Below are 20,414 nucleotides of genomic sequence, written 5' to 3' on the forward strand. Positions count from 1 at the left end.
CCTCAATGAAAACCACTTTGACATCCCTGCACAAATACATTAGTGTGCTAGGTTTATGTGCAGTGCTTGGACATTTTTGTGTTCCCATTCGGTAAAAAATGCTTCAATACAAGGTAGATTCTATAGATTTATTTTTTGCCTGGTTTTGTATTTGTTTTGTATCATCCCGTGAGGTGTATATTACTTATTTTGTTTTTTTGTTTGGTTTGTACTTCATGAAGTTTTGCACTTGTGTTTTTTTGTTTGTTTTCGTTATATTTGGATGTAATTGTTGGTTCATATATCATTAAGTAAGACTATGTATTATGTTGAAGGGGGCAGGAAAATATAAGATTTTTCTTCATCCTGCTCCTTCTCAGGCATTGGTGTGTAACTGAATAATTGTGGTATCATTGTCTATCAAAGATGCACATCAATGAAGGAGATAAATAAAAATGAAATGACATTTTTGATGAATCATGTTATGCTTCAATACTAATAAAACAATGACAACTTAATTCACGAGGGCTGCAGCCTTTCTTTAACTGCACTGCAAAAAGTCAGTGTTCAAAAACAAGAAAAAAATATACAAAAATTAGGGGTAAATTATTTGAATTAAGCAAAATTATCTGCCAATAGAACCAGAAAATTTGACTTGTCAAGACTTTCCAAAACAAGTAGAATTAGCTAACCTCAGTGAACCCAAAAATACTTTCAAATAAGTATATTCTCTCTAATAACAAGTACACTTTTCTTGGTAGAAAAAAAAAGAGACCTTTTTTCTCAATATGTTGAAAAATATTCTTAAATGAAGTAAATGCTAGTGCTATTATCTTGACATAATGATATTCGCTCTGCATTACATTTCTTGAAACCAGCAAACTTATACTAAAAATTAGTTTATTGTTCTTAATGGAAAGACAACAAGGCAACCGCTTGTTACTCTCGGGGTCTACTAGTCGCTCAGGCAAATCTTATTGTCTAAAAATGCATTTTTCCATGGATAACATGACATCATCGCGCCAAGTGCGTGCTCTTTCAGTCAATTAGTGTGCATATATACAGCCCGGCCACCGGCCTAATTTTTTTTTATTGCAATTTTGAAGAATTTATCTGAATGTGCATGAACTATTTCTGTTCAAAATAGTTATAAATGTCACATAGATAGATAGATAGATAGATAGATAGATGGATAGTACTTTATTGATTCCTTCAGGAGAGTTCCCTCAGGAAAATTTAAATTCCAGCAGCAGTGTACAAAATTGTAAAAAGTAAATAATGGTCATGTTAAATTTTTAAATATTAACTGTCAGTTTACTGTACTGTGCCAACTGTACTACTATATGAGTACCTATGTTCTATTGTTTCATTGAAAATAAAACAGCAAAGTCCATTTGGCTGTCATCTGTTTTAATTATGAGACACAATTGTGTCAAAGTCATGATTTTTTTTTTCATGCTTGAAATAAGAAATTATTACTTTAAAAACGCAGTTTTATACTTGTGAGTGTTGATGACACAGCTTTGCAACACTTGATATTCTAGTTTCAAGCATGTTTTACTCAATATTAGGGATGTCCCGATCCAGGTTTTTGCACTTCCGATCCGATCCGATATTGTTTTTGCACTTCCGATCCGATACCGATACTGACCGATATTGGCCTATCCGAGCATGTATTAAAGTTTAAAGTTATTTAGCCTACTTAGTTGTCAGAATCATGTTGAAAATGGTTTTAGTACTCTTGATAACAACTAGCCAGCTGAATTAGGGGAGTTTGAATAATACACAATGGTTGGTAACAAGAAACTGACCTGTTTATTTAAGGATAAACACAAAATAGACAAAATTATACATGACAAACAGAAATGGCATCATTGAACTATGGCTGGGCGATATGGCCTTTTTTTAATATTGCGATATTTTAAGGCCATATTGCGATACACATCTCGATATTTTGCCTTAGCCTTGAATGAACACTTGATGCATATAATCACAGCAGTATGATGTTTCTATGTGTTTTGATTGATTGATTGAGACTTTTATTAGTAGGTTGCACAGTGAAGTACATATTCCGTACAATTGACCACTAAACGGTAACCCCCGAATAAGTTTTTCAACTTGTTTAAGTCGGGGTCCACTTAAATTGATTCATGATACAGATATATACTATCATCATAATACAGTCATCACACAAGATAATCACATTGAATTATTTACATTATTTATAATCCGGGGTGTGGAGGGGGGCGCCGGATGTAAGTGTCAAAAAGACAGCCAAAAGAGTTTGATATTAGAATAAATCTAAAGTTAAAATATAGGGTAGAAACGCACCCATTTGCAGGAAATGTAGTCTTGATTTTCAAAATTTTCTTTCAAGGCTTGCATGTCTACATTAAAACATTCTTCATCATACTGCATTAATATATGCTACCTTTAAACTTTCATGCAGAGAAGGAAATCACAACTAAAAAAATCACAAATTTTTTTCATACGGTGTTGATGTGGAAATTTTTGCCTCAGCATTTTGATGGTGTGGGCGTGTGGCACCAAATGGAGATAAGTGTCTCGACAGACGTTACAATATTTGAACAATGATGACGAAAACTGTTTTCTCTGTCGTGTCCGTGTGTCGAAAATTTTTATGCGCTTATTTTTTTATTTGATTTTGTGCGTGGCATAGATTTGCTATGCGCAGAGGACGCTTGAGCAGTGCGCAATTGCACAGGCGCGCACCTTAGACGGAACGTTGCTCGCACGGCTGCGCGAGCACCACAGCTAACGTTAGCCATGCTGCTACCTCTCTGCTCGGGGAGGGCGTATACGTATGTGACGTATGACGTGACAGTATGTGACGTGTGTAAGAAGGTGCGCTTGCTGTCTGTGAGAGGGAGACACAGAAAAGAGTGAGAAGAGCCTGTCGTGTAATGCCAGCAGCTAAAAGCAACTGCGTGAGAATCCACAGACCTGTGGATGTGTTGAAGGTGTGCTGGAAAATGCGGAACAGAAATTAGGGAGCAGCAGAAAAGTGGAATGTATTATTTAAATCGGTGCGTTGGAAAACACGGACCGGAGGTTTTTTTTTAAAACTGGATATGGATCGGCATTTTCCCATGCCTTGCCGATACGCATTTTTTGGCAAATATCGGCGGCCAATCCGATCCAAATATCGGATCGGGACATCCCTACTCAATATAGGTCATAACATCTCAGCAACAAGCTGTAATATCTTACTGAGATCATTTAGGACCAAAACAAGTAAAACACTAACATAAAATCTGCTTAGTGAGAAGAATTATCTTATCAGACAGAAAATAAGCAAATATCAGCCTTATTTGAGATATTTCATCTTACTTAGATTTCAGTTTTTGCAGTGTGCGGTTTGATACCCGAAATGGCTCATGGCGCCGAGTAAAATGTAAGCTTAGCGTATCTTATTTGTCATTGGACAGTTTCTCGCTAAATTTTGGTTTTGTTTTGCGATAAATTCATGTCTGCGTGATTAGTTCATATGCCCTCGTTAAAATGACACGACACACCTCAAAAGTCACGTTGTCCCACAATAAGAGTCTGTTCCGGGGTCAAACTGCTATTGTCTGTGTTTCTTAACCATAGAGCACGACAAATCCGCGAGCGTCCCCTAGAGGGCCGCGGAAAAACTGTTTCTCAGCTAAGGTCTGTATGGGCCGCAGTTGTAATACACTCTTCCACCACTGTGTGGCAGTAATGACAATATCAAACACAAGAAGTCCGCAGCTAAAGTAAAGCGCAAAAAATATGACCAAAGTTAAATTAACCATTTATTTAAGAAGCATATATTATTATTATTATTTATTATTAATTTTAGTTAGAATGTATTTAGTTTATCACTACATAATTGTATGTACATTTCTTTTTCGTCAGTTTCTTTTGATTAGTAATTATTTTGTAATCAGCCTGACCGAAGGCTTGTGTGATGAACACATGGTTTCATATCATTTAACAAGGTTTGTCCTGTTAAACTGAATATAATTCAAATCAAAAGTCAATTCAGTGTTAATATTTGAGTGGGCCCCTATGCTGTGAAAAAGTTGGGCCCTGAGGTCAAAAAGGTTAAGGACCCCTGACCTAAATTGAGCTACTGCCATCTTGTGGCTCTCGGGAGGTTGACTACAGCACTCTTTGATCACATGGCTTGTGATTTATTAAAGAGCTGAGTCAGCATTTGTGCGGCTAATGTCCATCCGCATGCGGCATAGTTTCAGCTACGTCTAAATCACTAATCCTCGCCTCCATGGCAACAAATAAAGTAAGTTTCTTACAAGTAACATTATCACTGGAGGACGAGGAATGGCTAAACATGCTTCACTACACGCCGTATCTCACCGGCGTCACATTGTAAACAAACGGCACGGGTGGATCTACACCTGACATCCACTGTAATGATACCAAGTACAATAGCGTATCTAGTTGATACTACTATGATTTCATCAATATTTTTTTAGCATCACAAAATCTTTTTTTCGTTCTTTTTTTATATTTATAATATGTTTATAAACTCAGGAAATACGTCCCTGGACATATGAGGACTTTGAATATGACCAATGTATGATTCTGTAACTAGTTGGTATTGGATCGATACCTAAATGTGTGGTATCATCCAAAACTAATGTAAAGTATCAAAGACGAGAAGAATAAGTGATTATTACATTTTAACAGAAGTGTAGATAGAACATGTTGAAACAGAAAATAAGCAGATATTAACAGTAAATGAACAAGTAGATTAATAAGCAATTTTTACAGTTTGTCCTTTATAATGTTGACAAAATAATAGGTGTATAAATGACACTATATGTTACTGCATACGTCAGCAGACTAATTAGGAGTCTTTGTTTGTTTACTTACTACTAAAAGACAAGTTGTCTAGTATGTTCAACATTTTATTTAAGGACTAAATTACAATAATAAACATATGTTTCTTGTACCCAAAGACGTTTTGTTAAAATATAGCCACTAATGCCATTTTTTGTATTTAGAAAAGTTTCAAAATACATTGTGGTAAAATACACTCCAAAGTGTTCATACTGTAAGTAGCGCACTTTTTACACAGCAGCTGTTTAATTGTAGCGTGCGTCTTAGTTGTAGTTTTCATTACCGAATTTAGAGGAGTAAAATACGCCATGTAAAATTGCTAATGTTAATCAGTAGCATGTAAATTGGCATCAGGCTAGTGTAGCCTTACTTTTGAGTGTTTTCTATAAATGACAACATTAGATAAGCCTTTGAGTTGTTAAAGGTATCAAAATATGGTGGTGTCTGTTTAATTTTACGTGAATTGCTACCCGGTCTGTACCCGTTCCTACTGGGGGATATATCAACTTATATCGAGTTTTTGGTTGCAAACAATTTAAAAAATAACAGGGTTTTTTTCTACACTTACTGTGTCGTACTTTTTGACCCCAGGAGTTTCCGTGGCTTTCCCCTGAGCCCCAGGTTTCCTGAGCAGAGATGCACACATAGCAACACCACGGCTACTGCTAGAGCCAGCCAGAAGTCTGTTCCCAAAAAAGGAATAGTGTCGTATAGTCAGTCATTTGTCTTTGTGGCATGTGAACAAAGAACAAGTGACTGCAGTTTGCTTAAAGGGGTCATATTGGGATTTTGCAAAACACTTCCTTGTGGTCTACATAACATGTCATGGTGGTTCTTTGGTGAAAATGTTGCATAGATGATGGTTTACAGACCATGAATGAAGGCAAGATTGTTTTATAAATATCCCCTGCAATGCCTCCGTGGTTTGATTTCACATGTTCGGGACTTTTGCAGAACCAAATACACAACCAGAAGTACCAATAGGTAAGAAAAGTTGGTTTTGCATAATAGGGCCTCTTTAAAGGCTTACTGAAATGATTTTTTTTATTTAAACGGGGATAGCAGATCCATTGTATGTGTCATACTTGATCATTTCGCGATATTGCCATATTTTTGCTGAAAGGATTTAGTAGAGAACATTGACGATAAAGTTCGCAACTTTTGTTCGCCGATTAAAAAAAAGCCTTGCCTCTACCGGAAGTAGCATGACGTCGCAGGTTGAAGGGCTCCTCACATTTCCCCATTGTTTACACCAGCAGCGAGAGCGATTCGGACCGAGAAAGCGACGATTACCCCATTAATTTGAGCCAGGATGAAAGATTCGTGGATGAGGAACGTGAGAGTGAAGGACTAGAGTGCAGTGCAGGATGCATCTTTTTTCGCTCTGACCGTAACTTAGGTAAAAGGGCTCATTGGATTCCACACTTTCTCCTTTTTGTATTGTGGATCACGGATTTGTATTTTAAACCACCTCGGATACTATATCCTCTTGAAAATGAGAGTCGAGAATGCGAAATGGACATTCACAGTGACTTTTATCCCTACTACAATAGATCGGTGAAGCACTTTAGCTACGGAACTAAACCAGCAGCGAGAGCGATTCGGACCGAGAAAGCGACGATTACCCCATTAATTTGAGCGAGGATGAAAGATTTGTGGATGAGGAACGTGAGAGTGAAGGACTAGAGTGCAGTGCAGGACGCATCTTTTTTCGCTCTGACCGTAACTTAGGTAAAAGGGCTCATTGGATTCCACACTTTCTCCTTTTTCTATTGTGGATCACGGATTTGTATTTTAAACCACCTCGGATACTATATCCTCTTGAAAATGAGAGTCGAGAACGCGAAATGGACATTCACAGTGACTTTTATCTCCACGACAATACATCGGTGAAGCACTTTAGCTACGGAGCTAACGTGATAGCATCGTGCTTAAATGCAGATAGAAACAAAAGAAATAAGCCCCTGACTGGAAGGTTAGACAGAAGATCAACAATACTACTATCAGGAGACACCGAACCAAACACTGGACCTGTAACCACACGGTTTATGCTGTGCCGCCTGTCGAAGCCTAGCAATGCTGTTGCTAACGACGCCATTGAAGCTAACTTAGCTACGGGACCTCGTCAGAGCTATGATAAAAACATTAGCTCTCCACCTACGCCAGCCCTCATCTGCTCATCAACACCCGTGCTCACCTGCGTTCCAGCGATCGACGGCGCGACGAAGGACTTCACCCGATCATCGATGCGGTCGGCGGCTAGCGTCGGATAGCGCGTCTGCTATCCTCAAAGTCCTCCTGGTTGTGTTGCTGCAGCCCGCCGCTAATACACCGATCCCACCTACAACTTTCTTCTTTGCAGTCTCCATTGTTCATTAAACAAATTGCAAAAGATTCACAACACAGATGTCCAGAATACTGTGGAATTTTGCGATGAAAACAGAGCTGTTTGTATTGTGATACAATGTGTCCGAATACTTCCGTTTCAACCATTGACGTCCCGCGCATACGTCATCATACATAGACTTTTTCAACCGGAAGTTTAGCGGGAAATTTAAAATGTCACTTTATAAGTTAACCCGGCCGTATTGGCATGTGTTGCAATGTTAAGATTTCATCATTGATATATAAACTATCAGACTGCGTGGTCGGTAGTAGTGGCTTTTAGTAGGCCTTTAAAGCCAATTGCAACCAAAGGCAACAATAAACATATTCCAGTGCTTGAAACTGAGGTATTCAGCCACGTGGGAGTGTTTTTTTATTGCATACTTTGTTTTAATTTAAGGATATTTGCATTGAAATCAGGTAAACAGTGTAGATATGACAACAGTTTGTAGATCTGCGTCCTGCTTTTCAAGGGTTTAAAAGTAATTGGAAATGGGATTTTTTATTTTTTATTTATCTTTTTGTAAGAGAACCACAACACAAGAAGTCTCCTTTCAAACTACAAAGTGTATGTTTTATAATAAACCTTCATTACTGGAGGGAACTAGTGCTCGGTTTTGCTCAAATTCAAGCAAAACGTTTTTTGAATGATCTCTGTCGTTATTTTTGACTCATTGTTTGCTTGAAGAAATTGAAAAATATTCCAAATTCATTTTTTTGTTTAAAAAAAATCAGACATTTATAATACAAATGTTTAAAACCACGTACCTTTTTAGACCAGTGTTTTTTTTTCTTCAGTAAAATATACTACGATTAAATCAAATGTTCAGTATATGTTACTTCATATATGCAAATTTTGCTAAAATATTACGAAACTATATCTCGTTAAAGGGGGAAGAAAATTATTTTTTGAATTGATTTCAGATTTAATCCAATTTTGCCTATTTTAAGTAATACATCTCAGTTTTTAGGAGAAATAACACCTTGTTAGAAGGGAACAACTATTTTTGTAATGGATTTCCTACATTTAATCAGTATTTGGGAGTGTGCAGTTTGTCAATGCTAATGGTCAAATCAAACTATATAAACACTTTTCATACACAGGCAAGTGGCAAACAAGTGCCGTACACATAAAGAAAGAAACACAGAGAACTATTGACAATAACAAAACAAAACATTGGCATGGCACTGAGGATTTGAGGAAAAATGCCACCTTTGAGGCGTCCACACTGGAGAATAACTAAAATGAACGCCATCTAAAAAATAGTATGAAATATAGGATAAAATATATGTAAAATAACATAAATATTTCATTAATAAGGTGATAAAAACATAACATTGAGAGAATAGTAGTAGTAATGATAGCAATAAATAGGACAAAATAACACATTAAAACTAGATGATGTGTGAGTGCTCCAATGCTACATTTTGTCAGCATTTCAGTTCAACTTCAGCATTGGAGCACTCACACATCATCTAGTTTTAATGTGTTATTTTGTCCTAATAGGTTGAAAAATGTGGGAATTGTGCAACTTGGAAAAATGTCCCATTCATTTGAATGGGAACTTCCTGGAATTTTGGGAAAAGCGATATTAAAAAAAAAGAAGATTAACAGCATGAATGTTCTGATATGGTTGGTGTTGGAATTGTTCAAAACGGTCAAGAAATGTTGAAGTAGTAACATTTTTAATTGAGAAATGGTATTGTGGAATTTCGGGAAAACCGGGAATGTTTCCAGTTCAAAAAACAACTTCGTTTTTTGTCCTGATTAAGAGGAATGAACGGTTGAAGTGGGTTGAAAAACGTAGGAGGAGTAAGCGACAGAAAAAACGGGAGCTCTGGAAATTCCTGGAATTTTTTTTTAACTTGGATGAGTGGAATGTGTTGAAGGTGAAATGGTTTGAATCGATTGAAAAAATGTGGAAATGGTGTAAGTTTGAAAAATGGCCAATTAATTTTGAATGGGAAAAATGGAAATCTGGGAATTTTTGGAATTTGTCGAGGGAAACCCGCGATTCCCGAATTGGCTTAACAGTTTGAAGTTGGAACGGTTGGAATCGGATGAAAAATGTGGAAGGCAGAGCGTGCCAAAATCTAGAGAATTATAATAAAAAATAGATTAATTTTGGTGTAGAAAAGCATATGTAATAATAATAATAATAATAATAATATATTTTATTTGTAAAAAAGCCCTTTACATTGAGCAAACAACCTCAAAGTGCTACAGTGTATTAAAAAAAAGATAAATAAAAAGATAATAAAAATAAATACAAATAAAAACTAGAACTAGCACACATATATCTAAAAAAAGGCTTTTTAAAAAAAAAAAAAAAGGGGTTTTAAGCCTTTTTTAAAAACATCCACAGTCTGTGGTGCCCTCGGGTGGTCAGGGAGAGCGTTCCACAGACTGGGAGCGGCGTAGCAGAAAGCCCAGTCTCCCATTGTTCGTGCATATGTGTGAATGTTTTGGCGCTTTCACACAAATATATGTCAAATAACATACATATTTCATTAATATGGTGATAAAAACATAACATTGAGAGAAGAGTAGCAGTAATAATAGCAATAAATAACACAATAAAAATACTTAAAAAATACAAGAGTTTGACATGATCAGTAAAAAGCCTGATTATAAGTTGTGTCTTTAGCCTTTTTTTGTTGTTTTATTTCAACAATGCAGTCCTGAGGCCCACCAGCAGGCTAATCCACAGGTGTGGTCATAGTGGCTCGATGCCCTGGGTCTTCATTCTGGTATTTGCTAAAAAAAAAAAAAAAAAAATAGTTTGGTGGATCCGCGAGGGTCATGAGTGTTTTTCGTGTATTAGTTGAGTGTGCTAATGCTGCCTGCCCCTCCCGCCAGACGCAGTTTCCATGGAGGCAGGCTCGTCCCTCAGTCTCAAACGACGATACGAAGAGGTGGACAACGTCTCTCCCTTCTCTACGCCCAAGGACTCTGACGATGACATCTCCAGCAGCGACAGCGCCGACAGCTGCGACAGCCTCAACGCCTCCTCCAGGACCGAATTCACCCGTAAGGAACTTCTAATTAAAACAAATCATTTCATCAACCTCCATAAGTCATCCCGCAGCTGTAAAATTATAAAACGATATTGCTGACGAGACGATATGTGGAGCATTTTTAGTTTTGACACGCACATGTTGTTATGTTTGCTGGGGGAGTTGTGACGGCACAGAACCACAAGGGGGCAGTAAAGCTCTATGTCGGATGGAGCTGCAATGTGATCGTCCCCTTTCTCACAGACATTTCTGTGCAAACATCTAATTAAAGATGCAAAACAGTAAATGAACAAGTAGATTAATTATTATTTTTTACCACTTGTCCCTCATAATGTTGACAAAATAATAGAATGATAAATGACACAATATGTTACTGCATACGTCAGCAGCTAAATTAGGAGCCTTTGATTGCTTATTTACTAATAAAAGAAAAGTTGTCTCGTATGTTCACTATTTTATTTAAGGACTAAATTGCAATAATAAAGATATGTTTAATGTACCCTAAAAAAATGTTTTAAATAAAGCCATTTTTCTGTATTTAGAAAAGTATCGAAATACATTTTGGTACCGGTACCAAAATATTGGTATCGGGCCAACCCTACTCCAAAGTGTTCATACTGTAAGTAGTGCACTTTTTACACAGCAGCTGTCTAATTGTAGCGTGCATCTTAGTTGTAGTTTTCATGACTGAATTTAGAGAAGTAAAATTGCCATGTAAAATTGCTAATGTTAATCAGTATCATGTAAATTGGCATCAGGCTAGTATATCATGAAAAGTGGAGCCTTACTTTTGAGTGTTTTCTATCAGACATGTTTGCTTTGTTGGCGTGGAAAATTACTACATTATGGGTAGTCTGCTACCCATATGCTTTTGTGCTGCTAAAGGTATCATAATATGGTGGTGTCTGTTTGATTTTACGTGAATTGGTAACCGGTAGTACCGACGGAATTTGGTCGGTCCTCCAGGACCGAATTCACCCGTAAGGAACTTCTAATTAAGACAAATCATTTCATCAACCTCCATAAGTCATCTCGCAGCTATAAAATTATAAAACGATATTGCTGACGAGACGATATGTCTAGCATTTTTGGTTTTGACAGTCCATATATGTTGACATGCACATGTTGTTATGTTTGCTGGGGGAGTTGTGATGGCACAGAACCACAAGGGGGCAATAAAGCTCTATGTATTTATTATATATAAATACTATATATCATACTTGCCAACCTTGAGACCTCCGATATCGGGAGGTGGGGGCGGGGGCGTTGTCGGGGGTGGGGCGGGGGGCGTGGTTAAGAGGGGAATATATTTAAGCTAGAATTCACCAACTCAAGTATTTCATATATATATATAGAATATATATATATATATATACATATATGAAATACTTGACTTTCAGTGAATTCTAGCTATATATATATATATATATATATATATATATATATATATATATATATATATATATATATATATATATGTATATATATATATATGTCTTAATTGGATTATCCAAAAAAAATAGTGCTCGATATCATCTCCTGATGATTGAGGAAACCCTCATGAAACAGGCCTGTAGAGATGAAATGGTCTTGTGATTTTTTCCCACAGATACATATATATATATATATATATATATATATATATATATATATATATATATTTATTTATTTATTTATTTTATTATACATATAAATAAAATAAATACTTGAATTTCAGTGTTCTGGAGGCTATCCAGTAGATGGCAGTATTGTCCTGTTTAAGAGTGTCACAACATTGCTGTTTACGGCAGACGAACTGCTTTACGGTAGACTAAACGTGACTGCTGTTGTTGTGTGTTGTTACCGCGCTGGGAGGACGTTAATGAAACTGCCTAACAATAAACCCACATAAGAAACCAAGAACTTGCCCTCGATCATTCTACAGTTATGACGTCATTGGGCAGGCAAGCTGTTTATATTGTGGGAAAGCGGACGTGAGAACAGGCTGTCCCCACTCAGGTCCGCATTGAGCTGGAGGGGGCGTGGCCTCCAGCTCTGGCTGAATACCTGGAGTTTGTTGGGAGAAAATTTCTGCCTGGAGGTTATCGGGAGAGGCGCTGAATAAAAAAATAAAAAATAAATAAATAAATATATATATATATATATATATATATATATATATATATATATATATATATATATATATATATATATATATATATATATATATATAAAATAATCAAACAATAATATACAAAATCAACTAGAGAATGGAGTGTATATATATATATACATATAAAATAATCAAACAGTAATATACAAAATCAACTAGAGAATGGAGTGTGACAAAACCCAAAGGGTGTATGGTGCAAGACTATGTGTAGGAATTAATTGCTGAGTGTTACCAGAGTGATGAGTGAGGAAGCGGACAAATCCAAAGGGGCTAGGCAGAGAAGGTCCATGTCCAAGCGGGATGTCGGGATCCAAGAGGCAGTCCGGGGAAGCAGGGGGAGAAACGAGGTATGACGAGACGCACAGCTCGACACGTGGAACAAAGGCAGACTGCAGGAAGGACGACAAGGGAACACGTGAGACCATACAAACACGACGGTGGGGAACACAGAGAGCGAAGCAAGGTTGGCATAGAGCAGGATGATAGCTTACGGGACATCAACAGAAGGTTAAGTTCCGGCCAGGATCCTTGGGTCCACTGGTCTTTATACATCTCGGCCTCATCAGTCCCAGGTGTGTAGCCTTGCCAACATGTGAGTGTGACGCGGCCAGCGCGAGCAGGGGCGTGTCTCTGCGCACTGCCAACGGAGGTGCTGGCAGACCCAGCTGCCGGAGGAAAGCGGGTTCGAGCCCGCGCCGTGACACATGTAGGATGGAGCTGCAATGAGATCACCCCCTTTCTCACAGACATTTCTGTGCAAATACCACTTTTCACATCTACTTAAAGATGCAGAAAATCACACTGGGTGTGCTAATTATTTCTATTTGCAATTTGTTTTTAATGCTCAGCATATGTTCTGCATATTCATGAAGACATGACTTCTGCCCACTAAAGAGACTCAATCCTCTGCGCACAAGTTTAGTGGATCAGTTTTACGTGTGCTATCAAGTGTGCACGTGTTTTAGTACATGCAAACCTTTAGCAGATCACTTCTTTATAAAATAATCCAAGATATGGCGGACTTGCGCGAATGTTTGCTGATGTCACACCTGGAAAATACGTCACGAAAGGAGGAAATCTTTGTTTGGTGGGAGTATGAGGGAAGGCATGATTATTTTATAAATATTTCTGCAATCCCTTCATGGTTTGATTTCAAATTTTCAGGATTTATGCAGATCCCAAATTCAGGTAAGAAAATTTGGTTTTGCGTAACAATCTTTGTTTTGTTCCCCCCGGTCAGCGACCTCCATCCTCAGGCGACACAAGCCGTCGCCGGGAGGCAAGCGGGTGCGTTTCGACGCGGTGACGGTGTACTACTTCCCCCGGCGGCAAGGCTTCACCAGCGTGCCCAGCCAGGGGGGCAGCTCGCTGGGCATGGACCACCGCCACTCGTCCATCCGCCGCTACACGCTGGGCGAGTTTGCCCGGGAGCAGGAGAGCAGCCATCGCCACGCCTTACGCCAGCACCTGCGCCAGGAGAAGCTCAACGCGCGCAAGATGAAGGTATACCGCCGGGCACTTTATTAGGTACACCGGGGACCGGTCTAAGGTAACGCCAAGTCAGTGTTTTTCAACCTTTTTTGAGCCAAGGCACGTTGCGTTGAAAAAATGCGGAGGCACACCACCAGCAGAAATCATTAAAAAACGAAACTCAGTTGACAGTAAAAAGTTGTTGTCGCAATTGTTGGATATGACTTTAAACCAGGGGTGTCCAAAGTGCGGCCCGGGGGCCATTTGCGGCCCGCAGCTAATTGTTTACGGGCCCGCCACACATTCTGGAAATGCTATTGCAAAAATAAAAAAGAACATTGAAAAAAGTGGAATGAGGTGAAATCTAACGAGAAAAAGTTGCAATGTTGACACAAAAGCTGCCATACAGGCTGTTTTTTTTTCTTTTGTCTATCTTTCTTTTTCTGCCATTGCTCAAAAAAATAATAATAATGACAAAAAATCCATGTTATAATGAATTATTTTCAAGGCTCCAATTATTTCAAATATTTAACGTTAAAATGTTTTATGTGGTAAATATTGCATATATTGTGTAGTTGCCATATAATAACATCAAAGTTTTTTTTGACAAAAGCGCATAAAACAAACAAAATAATAGTTCAAACGTAAAATGGACAGATATATCTGAAGTTGATCTCGTAACTTAAGTGTTGAAAGTAAAAGAAAAAACTAATAAAAATGTATCACTTTATGAGTGGGGCACCTTTTGGATCCCAAATATATTTAGTGGTATTTTATTTATCTTTTCACTGTGATTACTCAAAAATATGAAATAATTAAAATCAATGGTGTCCTGCATTATTGATCTTTTAGGGCTCTAATTACTAAATACTGCATATTTCAGTTTTACTATAAAAAAAACAAAGTTTTTTTTGACAGAAAATCCATAAAACCTTATTTTTTTAAAATTTGTATTACTTTATATCAACTTGAAGTTATTACAGAGATTTACTGTAAGTGTTAAATAATTTAAAAAAAAATAATAATTTCACTTATTTTTAACATTTTAATGACTGAGACCCTTTATGGTCCGCGGGACCCCTAAAGGATAAATAAATAAAAAAATCCATATATTTTGTCATGGTTTGAAAATGAAAAATATCAAAATGGCCCCCACATGCTTTAATTTTCCCGTGTGCGGCCCTCAGTGAAAAAAGTTTGGACACCCCTGCTTTAAACCATAACCAAGCATGCATCACTATAGCTCTTGTCTCAAAGTAAGTGTAGAGTCACGACCTGTCACATCACCATCTGACTTATTTGGAGTTTATTGCTGTTTTCCTGTGTGTAGTGTTTTAGTTCTTGTCTGGCGCTCCTATTTTGGTGGCTTTTTCTCTTTTTTTGGTATTTTCCTGTAGCAGTTCCATGTCTTCCTTTGAGCGATATTTCCCGCATCTACTTTGTTTTACCAATCAAGAATATTTCAGTTGTTTTTATCCTTCTTCGTGGGGACATTGTTGATTGTCATGTCATGTTCGGATGTACATTGTGGACGCCGTCTTTGCTCCGCAGTAAGTCTTTGCTGTCGTCCAGCATTCTGTTTTTGTTTACTTTGCAGCCAGTTCAGTTTTAGTTTCGTTCTGCATAGCCTTCCCTAAGCTTCAATGCCTTTTCTTAGGGGCACTCACCTTTTGCTTATTTTTGGTTTAAGCATTAGATACCTTTTTACCTGCACGCTGCCTCCCACTGTTTCCGACATCTACAAAGCAATTAGCTACCGGCTGCCACCTACTGATATGGAAGAGTATTACACGGTTACTCTGCCGAGCTCTAGACAGCACCGACACTCAACAACAACACATAATATGCAGACTATAATTACTGGTTTGCAAAAAATATTTTTAACCCAAATAGGTGAAATTAGATCATCTCCCACGGCACACCAGACTGTATCTCACGGCCGCGGCACAGTGGTTGAAAAACACTGCGCTAAGTGACAATAGCAAAGAATTCTGGTCGGAGATTTTTTGACGGAATCACTCTGTCGTCGTCACTCGTAGATCCTTTATATCAACCTTTTTTGCACCACGGACCGGTTTAATGTAGGCATTATTTTCAGGAACCGGCTTTCCACTTGTGCCAGATAAAAATACAGCAAGAATAACTACAACTCACTATAACGCTGAATTAGTGTTTCTTTGCAATGGGATGCAGATGGAAATCAGCCTTTGGCAACAGTCTGTCACATTTATATTGTATATGTTCATTAATGTGCATTGTATCATGTCACAAAGCTATAAGAAATGGCAACTTCCTATGAGGTGGTTCTCAAACTTTTTTTGTCATCCCCCACTTTGGACAAGGGGGAGTTTTCAAGCCCCACCTGCCCCCATCGCCCCAACAGAACGCTAATGCCAAGCTTAACATTTTCAAATTTATCGAACATCAAGTAACATCAAGTTTTATACATTCAAACTCAATAACATAAAATAAAATCAAGTTCAATAATAAATAAAATAACTGTGCAGCTGTGGTATAACTTGCATCAAGTTCAATATCAAATAAAATAACTTGCATCAATTCAATAATAAATAAAACAAAAGTGTTATAACTTGCATCAAGTTCAATAATAAATCAAAAAAAGTGTTATAACTTGCATCAAGTTCAATAATAAATCAAATAACTTGCATCAAGTTCAATAATAAATCAAAAAAAGTGTTATAACTTGCATCAAGTTCAATAATAAATCAAAAAAGTTATAACTTGCATCAAGTTCAATAATAAATCAAATAAAAGTGTTATAACTTGCATCAAGTTCAATAATAAATCAAATAACTTGCATCAAGTTCAATAATAAATAAAACAAAAGTGTTATAACTTGCATCAAGTTCAATAATAAATAAAACAAAAGTGTTATAACTTGCATCAAGTTCAATAATAAATAAAACAAAAGTGTTATAACTTGCATCAAGTTCAATAGTAAATAAAACAAAAGGGTTATAACTTGCATCAAGTTCAATAATAAATCAAATAACTTGCATCAAGTTCAATAATAAATCAAATAACTTGCATCAAGTTCAATAATAAATGAAAATAAAAGTGCCACTTTGCAATCTTTGCCAAAAAAAGGAGGACAGGGCAAGTGAACATGAGTTTTACAGTACTCCAGCATTAGTGGCTGCAATGAGCCTGTTTTGCACTGCACAGCTTTTCAAATGGGGGTTGCAGGCTTGACACTGCCACTGTTAAAACCTCATTGAATTCGGGGCTGAGCTGCCTTGACGCGAGTGTTTCCCGGTGAATGACACACAGTGTGTCCAATGCGCATTAGGCGCAACCCTCTTTATTAGAGCCTGCAGGCCGTTTCTTTACCCAGCCATGGTGAGTGCGCCATCAGAGCAAAAACCCACACAGTTTTCCCATTTAAGGTCGTGTTCTTTGAGGAAACTGTCCATTATCTTGAACAGCTCATCAGCAGTGGCTCTATTTTTGATGTATTTGCAAAACAGCAAATCCTCGCACAGTGACTCGCCATTCACAAAGCTTCCGCTTAGCCCCGCCCCCATTGGTTACTGTTGCTGTCTGTCAAACTTGCGCTCCTACCTAGAAATGTAAAACCTACAGGAAAAATAAGTAATTTACATTTATTTATATAGCGGATTTCACAGACAGAATCACAAAGTGATTTACAGTGTGTATAGAAAATGAAAGCATAGTAAAAAAAAAAAATCAAAGGATATAATAATAAAAAAATTTAAAAAATCAAAGTGAAATTTCCTCCCGTTCCTCGCGCCCCACCTGTCATGTCTCTATTCCCCACCAGTGGGGCGCGCCCCACACTTTGAGAAACGCTGGTCTAGTGGGACAGGCGAAAGTTAAGTCGGAGAAAATGCAGTCGTTTATAAATTATTTCATGTTTCTCTGCGGCCCGGTAGCAAAATGCGTCACGGACCGGTACCGGTCCCCGGACCGGTGGTTGGGGACCACTGCTTTATATGACAGGGGATCTGAAATGCGCTGTAAAACATGGCGCCGCCAGCTCTAAATAGAAGCTCATTACTTGTGGTCCGCAGCTGACCAGCAACGGCACGGTGGAGTGCGCCCAGGCCGACATGCTGACCTTGGACGACGTGTCGGACGAGGACTTGGACATGGACGCCGTGGAGGTGGACGACTGCTTCTTCCTGCAGCCGCTGCCCACCAAGCGGCGCAGGGCCCTGCTGCGGGCGTCCGGCGTCGCCCGCATCGACGCCCGGGAGAAAACGGAGCTGCGGGCCATCCGCCTGTCGCGGGAGGAGTGCGGCTGCGACTGCCGCCTGTACTGCGACCCTCGACACTGCGGCTGCAGCCAGGCCGGGATCAAATGCCAGGTAGGGATTGGGACCCTTTAAAAAGTGCTTTTGGGATAGGATAGGACAGACTTTATTCATCCGATTATGATGTGGTTGCGGTGCAGATACCAAAAGTCCACAAACAATAAGGTCAAATTCCCCAAAACAGCAAACATTGAAGAAGTCAAAGGAGATAAAAGACATTAAAGGAGCACAGATTTTTACTTGGTTTTATATTCTAGTTTCTTCAAAATAGCCACCCTTTGCTATGATTACTGCTTTGCACACTCTTGGCATTCTCTCCATGAGCTTCAAGAGGTAGTCACCTGAAATGGTTTTCACTTCCCAGGTGTTCTTGAAGCTCGTCCAAACACAAACACAGATTGTATTACACAAATGTGATTACACACGGCAGACATGTAGCAATATGGCACGTTTCCCACAAATCTTATTACGGACACATTTTTTTAAACACACACACAACTCTTAGTACGCGTACAGATTGTACTACACGCACACACAAATATGATTACGCACACAACACTTTCATGGCAGAAACGTTAAAAAAAGTCACCTATAAAAAGACAGCCAATCAGGGTTCCTGCTTCACACAAATCTGATTAGACACATTTTTTTACGCACACACAAGTCTTAGTAAGCACACACAGACTGTATTACACGCACACACAAATGTGAATACGCACACAACTCTTTCACGGAAGAAACGTAGAAAAAAGTCACGTATATAGACAGCCAATCAGGGTTCCTGCCTCACACAAATCTGATTAGACACATTTTTTTACGCACACACAAGTCTTAGTACGCACACACAGACTGTATTACACGCACACACAAATGTGAATACGCACACAACTCTTTCACGGAAGAAACGTAGAAAAAAGTCACATATATAGACAGCCAATCAGGGTTCCTGCCTCACACAAATCTGATTAGACACATTTTTTACGCACACACAAGTCTTAGTAAGCACACACAGACTGTATTACACGCACACACAAATGTGATTAAGCACACAACTCTTTCACGGCAGAAATGTAAAAAAAAAGTCACGTTTAAAGACAGCCAATCAGGGTTCCTGCTTCACACGAATCTGATTACAGACACAGGTTTTTTTACGCACACACAACTCTTAGTACGCACACACAGACTGTATACACACACAAGTGTGAATACGCACACAACTCTTTCATGGCAGAAACAAGGCAAAAAGTCTCGTATAAAAAGACAGCCAACCAGGGTTCCTGCTTCACGCAAATCTGATTACAGACACACATTTTTTTTTTTGCACACACAAGTCTAAGTACACACACACAGACTGTATACACGCACACACAAATGGGATTATGCACACAACTTTTTCACGGCAGAAACGTAGACAATAGTCACGTATAAAGACAGCCAATCAGGGTTCCTGCCTCACATGAATCTGATTACAGACAAAAAAAAATTACGCACACACAACTCTTAGTACGCACACACAGATTCTATTACGCACACACACAAATGTGATTACGCACACAACTCTTTCAAGGCAGAAACGTAGAAAAAAAGTCACGTATAAAGACAGCCAATTAGGGTTCCTGCTTCACACGAATCTGATTAGACACAGATTTTTTTTCACGCACACACAACTCTTAGTACGCACACATAGATTCTATTACACACACACACACAAACGTGATTACGCACACAACTCTTTCAAGGCAGAAACGTAGAAAAAAGTCACGTATAAAGACAGCCAATTAGGGTTCCTGCCTCACACAAATCTGATTAGACACACATATTTTTACGCACACACAGACTGTATGCACACAAACACAAATGTGTTTACGCACACAACTCTTTCATGGCAGAAACGTAAAAAAAAGTCACATATAAAGAGACAGCCAATCAGGGTTCCTGCTTTACACAAATCTGATTACAGACACACATTTTTTACACACACACAACTCTTAGTACACACACAGATTTTATTACACACACACAAATATGATTAAGCACACAACTCTCATGGCAGAAACGTAGAAAATAGTCACATATAAAGACAGCCAATCAGGGTTCCTGCCTCACACGAATCTGATTAGACACACATTTTTTTTACGCACACACAACTCTTAGTACGCGCACACAGACGACTGTATTACACGCACACACACATTTGAATACGCACACAACTCTTCCATGGCAGAAACAAGGCAAAAAGTCACTTATAAAGACAGCCAATCAGGGTT

The 20,414-nt window shown here is 38.4% G+C and overlaps 1 protein-coding gene across 1 annotated transcript in view; it reads left to right on the top strand.

The window, feature by feature from the left end:
* Nucleotides 1–20,414, top strand: part of csrnp2 (cysteine-serine-rich nuclear protein 2) — a 30,481-nt gene that overhangs the window by 4,109 nt on the left and 5,958 nt on the right. Inside the window, exons 2-4 of the mRNA XM_062052526.1 lie at nt 10,073–10,243; nt 13,623–13,885; nt 17,905–18,201. Coding sequence (XP_061908510.1) covers nt 10,084–10,243; nt 13,623–13,885; nt 17,905–18,201 — 720 coding nt within the window. The 5' untranslated portion in view covers nt 10,073–10,083. The remainder of the gene's footprint in view (nt 1–10,072; nt 10,244–13,622; nt 13,886–17,904; nt 18,202–20,414) is intronic.

The sequence above is a fragment of the Entelurus aequoreus genome, linkage group LG07, assembly GCF_033978785.1.
Source record: "Entelurus aequoreus isolate RoL-2023_Sb linkage group LG07, RoL_Eaeq_v1.1, whole genome shotgun sequence".
Classification (NCBI taxonomy): Eukaryota; Metazoa; Chordata; class Actinopteri; order Syngnathiformes; family Syngnathidae; genus Entelurus; species Entelurus aequoreus.